The 8,384-nt window shown below is 61.0% G+C and overlaps 1 protein-coding gene across 2 annotated transcripts; it reads right to left on the bottom strand.

Annotated features, from left to right (window-relative positions):
* Positions 1-1,961: 1,961 nt before the first annotated feature.
* LOC147646752 (maestro heat-like repeat-containing protein family member 7) lies at positions 1,962-8,094 on the bottom strand. Of its 2 annotated transcripts, XM_086873021.1 has the most exons (16): positions 7,452-8,094; positions 7,194-7,352; positions 6,860-6,924; positions 6,601-6,750; positions 6,263-6,411; positions 5,811-5,958; positions 5,374-5,561; positions 5,147-5,284; positions 4,755-4,869; positions 4,444-4,581; positions 4,054-4,230; positions 3,762-3,917; positions 3,502-3,603; positions 3,029-3,131; positions 2,692-2,748; positions 1,962-2,401 (listed from the first exon to the last, which is right to left on the bottom strand). In XM_086873021.1, the coding sequence occupies exons 1-16, from the start codon at positions 7,573-7,575 to the stop codon at positions 2,202-2,204; spliced, it is 2,169 nt and encodes a 722-aa protein (XP_086729147.1). In that variant the 5' UTR covers positions 7,576-8,094; the 3' UTR covers positions 1,962-2,201. The 2 variants fall into 2 exon arrangements, with proteins under 2 accessions (XP_086729147.1, XP_086729148.1); XM_086873022.1 differs by lacking the exon at positions 4,054-4,230 and having other exon boundaries at positions 3,762-3,899; positions 7,452-8,080.
* Between the last annotated feature and the right edge of the window lie 290 nt (positions 8,095-8,384).

The raw sequence follows: 8,384 nt of genomic DNA, 5'->3' as shown, positions 1-8,384 counted from the left end.
CAATGACCAGTCAATCCAAACCCTGGGAAAACCTGAACTTCAATGTGTACCTAGGCAAAATATTTACCTCCCACATCTGAAGCCATGAGCTGCCAAGTACTGTCCCCACTGTCATACCCTGTCCCCTGGAGGTGTGCTGATGCCATTTCAAAGGGGTTGCCAATGAAAACAAGTTGAAGCTGTTCCTGTGTTCTCATGTCCTGCACAGCAGTAACTGGGAATTCAAGAATGGATTCAGGAGACAGTGGGTGCACAGGGAGCCACCAAGACTTTGGGATGCTGAAATGGACCAGCCTGGTGCCTGTGCCCGAGCTCCAAATGGACGACCTAACAATGGTTGAATGGACACACCATGGGGACTGGAGACTCCTACTCCTAGTTCTGTGAGCTACACTATTCACCTGTCATCCACCAGATGATTTTTTCATCTTTGCTTGAAATCCAGGAGAGGAAAAGGTCAACATGGAAAAGTGTTCTCCCAATTCTAGTGACACCTGTGCCTGCACACCACCTGTGCCCATGGCAGGATGGTTGGAGACTGGATGATGTTGATGATACTTTGCAACACCAAGTGCTCAGGGATTCTGGGATTGCCCAAGTGGAGAGCAAAACTGAGCCGTGTAAGTCCCTGCTTTTTTTCAGCGCATGCTGCTTCTTCCTTTGTTCCAAGCAAGTCCAGGATTTGGTTTCATGTGTCTTTAAGGTGCCTGGACAGAAGAGAGGGAGGGCAGCTGCAGCACAGGGCTCCTGCCCCATCAGACTCTCTCTCTCTCTCTCTTTCTCAGGATGGCGCCAATGCCGCTGCCTTGGGACACCTGAGTGTGGAAGGCGAGCTCGCCTTCAAGCACGGCCATCCAAGTCAGTCACGGGCACAGGCTACAGCTGAAGCTGGCAAGCGTCGCTGTGAGGCTGCAAGTGAAGAGAAAGCCATTGTGGCCAACTCTGCTGAAGCCTTTTGCCAAAGCAAAGGCAATTGTGCCCACAGCCTCCCCCTGTTTGGCACCCGGCTGCTGCGGACGCCTCAGTGCGCAGGTGCCGACGTTGGGGCTGCTGCTGTTCCTGGGCACACTCTGCTGCTGTTTCTGTGGGCTCCAGAGCCGCTTGGGCAGCAGCCACTGGGCAGCCCTGCCGGAGGAGACATCGCCACCCTCCCCATGGTGGCAGCAGCTCTGTGGGCCCCGAGCTCTGTGTCAGGGGGGCCTCGGTCACAGCAGCGTGGCCTGGGCAACCGCGAGGGCCCGGGCTGGCCGCCAGCCCTGCCTCTGCCCACTGCCCCTTCCTGGAGGCACCCAGTGGCCGTGGCCTGGCAGCACCCCCTGCCCTCCATGTCCCCAGCCAGCCCAGCCTGGGCACCTCGGGCTGTCACCACCCTCCCGCTGGGGTGGTGTCCCAGCCTCCAGGCCTTCTGCTGCAGGCCTGGGGGACATTTTGGGGCAGCACCGGAGCAGCCAGGTGTAAGGGACCAGGCGGCTGCCCGGGGGCTGCTTATGGCCTCTGACACCCAATTCCTCAGGGCTTCCCACCACCCCGGCTCCTCCAGGGCCTTCTGTCCCCTTGGAACCTCCTGCCACCCACTCCCTCACACATGCCCCTCGTGCCTTCCCACTGCCTTGTCCCGTCTGGGCCTCCGCAGCCCCTCATCCCTTCACGGCCTCCCAGCACCCCGTGCCCTCAGGGGCTCCCCCAGCCTGGCCCGGCAGCAGCGCCGCAGCCCCACAGGAGCTCCAGCAGCTCCTCAGCCATCACGGCAGCAACACACGGGCAGCAGGACACAGATGGCGCTTCCTGCCTGCCACAGGGCTTGTGGCTTCAGCACAACCACCAAAGGCCAAGGGGCTTCTGGCCATTTCCCCTGCGCCACTGCACGCCCCGGCAGGTTGCTGAACACAAGAACCCTTTTCCCTCTCTTCCCCTATGCCCCACACACCCTGGGCAGCAAAAGAAAGGTCTCGGGACTCTTGTGGTTTATAACATATCCTATATTATTTACATACTAGATGGAAACGAAACGAAGAAAAGAACAATCTCTATGAAAAAAAAAATAACAAATGGCCCATGTGGCCCCAGAAGATAGAGCCTCTCAGCCCTAACATATCCTATACTATTTACATACTAAAAAGAAAAAAATAGAAGAAAACAATTCTTATGAAATAAAAAATCCCGGCTGGCCCAGGTGGCCCCAGCAAACAGAACGTCCCATATCAGCCTTGAGCACATCTGCAGCAGCGCAGCCAGCCCAGGCCCGACAGACGAGGCCGTGTCCTCCATGCCCTGAGGATTTGGTCTTGCATCCTCTGGAGAATGGAGTAACGGGCACTCTGGATGGCCCGGAGGACATACAGCGTTTCAAGTGCCAGGTCTGACACGGCACCGCTTCTGTCCTCTGTCAGGCGTTCGAGGGCTGCAAGAGAGACAAACAGAGCCACGGTCACACCCCAGAGCTGTGGGGGCCCAGCGAGAGCCCCCTGCCAGGGCCATGCCAGCCGGCTCTTGCCTTGGCCAGGAGGGAGCAGGGACCAAGGGGGTCAGCCCGAAGCTGCTGGCCACAAATGCCCCACGTGGCCCTGAAATCTCACTGTGCTCTGCCCATGCCGCCCCTCACCGGGACAGGGAGCAGAGCCCTCCACAGCCAGGCCAGGGCTTGCAGCTGCCCCCGACAGCCACCGCTGTCAGCCCGCTGCCCTGGCTCACCTCTGCACAACACCTGGAGCTCTGCGTGCTGCCCCCTCAGCTGCTCCCCGGCCATCCCTGAGAACACAGAGCCTGTCAGGGTCCCAGCAGCACAGCTCCCTGCCAGCGGCGCTGCCAGCCCTGTGGCCACACGGCCTCCTGCCCCGGCAGGGCTCAGTCCGAGCCCTTGCCGCACCCTGACTCAGCCCAAGGGCACGGCTGCCAGAGGCCGGCAGCAGCAGCCCCGAGGACAGCCGGGGCTCCAGGGCGCCGGGCCCGGGTGCCGCTGCCGGGGCAGCAGCCGGGGCTGGGGCCGAGCTGCGGCGGGGCGGGGAGGGAGCCCGGGCTCGGGACTCACCGATGACCCTGATGGCCGCCGCTCGCAGGGTCTCCTGTGGGTCCTGCAGGTACTGCAGGGCCCGACGCAGGTGCTCGGCCAAGGGGATCCTGTGGTCGGCCAGCTGGAGAGAGCGGCAGGAGGGAAGGGTTGGCGCGGGCTCTGTCCCTCGGCCGGGCGCTGCTGCCTGCGGCCAGCCCCGGCCTCCCGTGCCCGGCCAGCCCTGAGGCCCGGCCAGCAGCCGCTGGCGCCGGGCTCTGGAGGGGGCAGAGGGCCGGCTGCTGCCCGGGGAGCCGCGGTGCCGGCCCGGCCCGCAGCCCCGCTGGGCCGGGGCTCCATCGGCACCCGGCTCGGGGCCACAGGGGGCTGGAGAAGAAGCCGTGCGGCCCCCGGCTGCAGCAGAGGGCAGAGGCACAGCTGCCAGCCCCACACACTGAGCACCGGGGCCAGGGGGCTTCTCTAGTCTGAGGCTGGCACTTGCAGGCCGCCCTTACCACGAGCTTGGCAAACTTCCACAGCTTCTCCTTCCTCACAGCTTTTTCTAGGTCTGACCTCTTCAGGAAGTCAGCCGCGCGAAGGAGCGTTGTCCGAGAGGCCTGGGAAGCAGCAGAGAGCCGCAAATGGCCCCACAAGGCAGGGCACAGGAGTGTCCCAGTGCCAAGGGCTGGAGGAGGCTGCAGCCTGCAAGCCTGCGTCAGGGCAGGAGGCAGCTGAGCCCCCTGCCAAGGCGCAGCAGCAGCCCAGGAGTCCTCACCTCTGCCACATGCCGATTCTCGTCTTGGCAGTGGAAAAAGAGTGGGAGCAGGCTCTGGTACACTCGTTCCTTCAGGGGCTTTCTTCCTTCTTCTTCTGCTGAAGACATCACCCTTCGAAGGAGAAACATGGAGAGCAGCTGCACTTGGCTATCAGGCTGTATGAAAGGAAGGAAGGAAAAATGACCTCATCATTGGCTTCTTGTGGCCCACATTGGCGCAGGCCTGCAAATGCACAGGGCACAAAGTGTCCGGGCAGCAGGCAGTGGCCGTGGCTGGGGCACAGAGCCTTACATTGTCCAGGAGTTTCAGGAGCGGCTCAGCCAGCTGCAGGGCCCTGCGCCAGGATATTGGGGTGTCTTCATCTATGAAAATATAGCTCAGGAGAGCAATGCTCATCCTGGCCACGTCACTGTCCAAGTCCCACAGGAGGTGCACTAGTCTTCCTGTCAGGCTCTGAATTCTTTCGGCCTGTGCAGAACACAAGGGTGTGAAAGCCCGGGCAGCTGCCGCAGGGCCCAGAGGCCAAAGGGCTGTCCCAAAGCACTCGGGCAGCTGAAGCAGGAGGCAGGAGAGCTGCGAGGAGCTGCCTCAGTGCCCAAGGCAAAGGCCAGCCAAGGCCAAGTGACAGCATTGCCCAGCCTCATGCTGCCCACACGGCTTCAGCTGCTGCCCCCTTCTCACCATGGAGGGATGATCCTTTAGCAGGAGGAGAGCCCTGAGAACCTGGTGATGCATCTCTGTGGAGTTGTACCACAGGTACTTATACAAGATCTCCATTAGGCTGTCACCACAGTCACTCAAGTCCAGGCAATCTAGGAGCTGAAAGGCACAGGGCAGTGAGAGGGGAGCCGGCCGGCAGGAGCCTGGAAGTGCGCAGGGCTGGGCCCAGGCAGCAGCACAGGGCGGCGGGTGCCATCCCAGGCAGTTGTGGCTATGGCAGGGGACAGGGCTGGCAGGGAGCTGAGCGAGGTAGTGCTGGCCATCAGGCTCACCTCCACAAGGAATGCCATGGCAGAGACATCCCAGTGTGGCAACGGTTTGCTGAGCACCTCAAGCAGGTAGCTTAAGATGCCTTTACACAAGTGGGCAGATGCACGGCGCATTACCCTGGAAGGCGGAAAATGGCAGAAAGAGTCTCAGCAAGGGTGCGAAAAACCTCTCCCAGGACTGATGGACACAGTTGTCCTATTGCCCCAGAACCCTGTGAGGGTATTTGGGCCCTTCAGATGTGGCTGCTCCTGGGCACCCTCCTCTCACAGCCTTTTGCAGTCTCCTTGGCCATCCCTCAGTGACGAGGCCCTCAGGCCCATGGCCATGGGGACTGTGGGAGGCATCCCGGGCAGGGGGCACAAATGTCAGAGGCAGTGGGTAGAAGGGGGCTCACCTGGCCAGCAGACCCATGGCATAGTGGTGGGTGTCAGCACAGAGCAGCGTGTCCCAGCCACACTTGCGTTCCATTGCCACCACCACATGCTCCAAGTGGAGACTGCAGAGCAGGGCCTTCAGGGTCTGCACTGCAAACCTGTGTGCACAGCAAAGCCCAGGTGACGCTGGGAGCGCTGGCTCTGAGGCTGGGGAAGTGGCAGGGACAGGAGGAGTGGCATGGAGCACCTGTTGGGGCTGGTGGAGAGGCCGTGTTGCTCCTGGCATTCCTTCCAGAAGGTATGGACGTCCTCTGTCATATACAAAGTACTGAAGTACGTTTGGAAGAGGAGATGCACAAAGAGGCGGGGGAAATAGACTGTGAGGATCTGTGGGCAACAGGGCCCCTGGAGGATCTTCCACATCACCAGAGTTGCCTGCAGAGGACAAAGCAGCCCGAGACAGCGCTCAGTGCCGGGGCGTCCGTGTGGCAGGGCCTGAGCGTGGCAGGGAGAGGCCAGGGGAGACGCAGGGGGAGCAGCGGGCCTGGTGGCCCTGAAGCTGCCCCTAGGCCAGGTTTGTGGCCAGTGCCTGAAGCAGGGAGATGCAGTGGGGGAAGGAGGCAACAGAGTTGCTGGAGAGGCAGCCGGCCTTGCGGTGAGCAAAGGCCAGCTCCCGAAACTCACAGTCAGGGAAAAGACAGCCGTCTTGTCCCCATCAGAGGTGCCCAGGTTTTTCTGCGGCCAGCTCCCCACCACATTGATGAGGAGCGGTGTCACTTCCTCTGAAATCCAGGGCGAGAGCAAGATGGTCGTCCACATGGCCATAGCAGCTCTGCGGGGTCAGACACATCACCGTGGGCTGGGCAGCAGCGGGGAGCTGAGCTGGCCACCAGCTCTGCCTGTGCCCACTGCCCCTGAGCGGCAGCAGCAGCCAGGCAGCCCAGCCCTGTGGGGACAGGCCCCTGAGGGGCAGGCTGGGAGCACGGCAGCGGGCTCGGGGGCCGACTTTGTATCAAGGCTGGCAAAGGGAGCAGCCAGAGGGCCCTGGAAGTCTGTGTTGCTCACAGCCCTGGGCCGGGCTGTACAGGGTGATGGGCTGGGGAGCCCTGAGGCCTCGGGGCAGCTGGGCCCCATACCTGTCACACGTTGGGGCCACCCGCAGGAGAGTGATGGCCACATCATCGGGCTCTGCCTCAGCCACTTGCATCAGGGCCCAGTCCATCCTGTGCTCAGCAGCCTCATTGGCCATGAGCCACTGGTGGATGTACCTCACCACGCCGGGCACCTGGAGAAGGCACAGGGAGACTTGGAATGCTAGCAGAGGGAGTCAGCAATGTGCCCAGCTTCTTCCCCAGACAAGTGCTTCTCTTCCAGCACGCTGCCATGGCCTCAAAAGGTTCAAGTGAGCAGCAGGTGTGGCTTGGGAAAGCCAAGCAATTGCTGGAGGATCAAAGGCTGGCCACAGGCTGCTTACTTGCTCTGGATTGAAAAGAGCCGTCTCTACAAGCAGATCCAGCTGGGCAGCGCTGCTCTGTTCTACCAAGACCTCTGAGGATGCCTTGACCTCAGTGTCCATGGGACTGGTCTCTTCCTTGCCAATTCTCGTGATGAATTGGTAAAGAAACTGTAGGAGAAGGGCAGGAAGGCAGGGAAGTTGCATGGAGTGCTCCAAGTGCGGTGCTGGGCTGAGCAGTGCCAGCAGGCCCAGCGCAGGTGGGGATGGCTGCAGGTACCTGCGCTGCTCTGCGGAAGCGGCCACGGGCGGTGTCCTGCTCTTGTGTGCCGTCCATGGCTGCATCTGGCAAAGAGCAGCCAGAGCTGAGGGGCTGCGGGAGAGGCCGGAGAGCACAGCCCAGCCCTGCGTTCCCCAGGCAGGGACAGTCCCGGGATGCCCCAGGGGATGCAGCACGGCCACTGCTGCGGGGGCAGCCCCAGCCCCTTTTTTGTGCTGTCCATGGGTGTGTGTCCACAGGACAGTGTGGGATGGGATGAGATGGGATGCAATGGGATGGGATGGGGCCAAGATGGCCGCAGGCACCAGCCCTGTGGCGCAGCTCTGCCACTCACCCTCCTCCAGCGGCTGCAACTGCTGCACCTCTTCGGTCTCTGGTGCTGGGGCAGCTCCAGGGCCTTCTTCCTTGACCTCCTCCTCCTCCTCCTCCACCCAGGCCAGCTTGGGCACTCTTGGTGGTCGCTGCTCCCTGTCTTCTTTCGGACTCTCCAATCCTTTCCATAGGAACAGCACCAGGGGATGGCATGGCATGGAATGGGATGGGGCCAAGCTGGCAACAGGCACTAGCCCTAAGGCCGAGCTCTGCAACTCACCCTCCTGTGGTGCCTGGAACTCCTGCACTTCTTCAGACTCCTGTGCCAGGACAGCTCCAGAGCCTTCTTCTTCCTGCTCCTCAAGCCAGGCCAACTTGGGCACTCTTGGGGGTCGCTGCTCCATGGCAGTGACTGGATTTATGGTTGCTTGCAGGAGAGATGGCTCGGAAAAGCTCAGACTCAGCAAGTCCTGCAGTCGTGCCTGGAAGGCACCTGCAAGACTCAAGTCCTGGCAAGATTGCAAGACAGCGAGTCCTGCACTTGGGTCTTGAAGGCTCCTGCCACAAGGACAGGAGGCTCCTGGACAGGGATTGTGGTCTGGTCTCAAGGGCAGAGACTGCAGGGATGGGCGACACGTCGGAAAAGCTCCGGGTCACCAAGTCCCACGGTCTGCCCTCAAGAGAACCTTAAGAAGGAAGGCTCAGCAAGGCCACAGGTCAGCAAGACCTGTGGTCTGGCCTCGAGGTCACCTGTAGTAATAGTGCTTCAGAAAAGCTCCAGGTCCGACACAAAGGAGTGCGCTGTGCGGGGGCTCCTCACAGCACTGCTCTGGCGCGTCCTGACCCGTCGCGTGCACCGAGCACTGTGGCGTGGCCCTGTCACCGCCAGCTCCTATGTCAGCACGTGTCACAAAGGGCCCTTTGACATCTGCTCCCGTTGCCACCATCCCACGGTGACCGTGCTGCAGCGTGTCACAAAGGGCCCTTGCACACCCTGCCCTCCGCCCTGGGGCCGCCCCCATCCCCCCCCAAGTGGCCCAGCTTGGAAGGAATCCCTTGTCCAAAGTGTCTAAGACAGCCTGATGGGATCTTTAGGAACAGCTTGTTAGAAATGAAATGGAGGCAAATTGATCAATAAGAATTTCATTGAAAACTTTGTAAAATTTACTCATGGATGTTATAAATACACAAAAAAAAGGATATATAAGAAAAG

The sequence above is a fragment of the Cyanistes caeruleus genome, unplaced genomic scaffold (assembly GCF_971803275.1).
Source record: "Cyanistes caeruleus unplaced genomic scaffold, bCyaCae1.hap1.1 HAP1_SCAFFOLD_81, whole genome shotgun sequence".
NCBI lineage: Eukaryota > Metazoa > Chordata > Aves > Passeriformes > Paridae > Cyanistes > Cyanistes caeruleus.
This window is presented reverse-complemented; position numbering and strand designations above follow the sequence as displayed.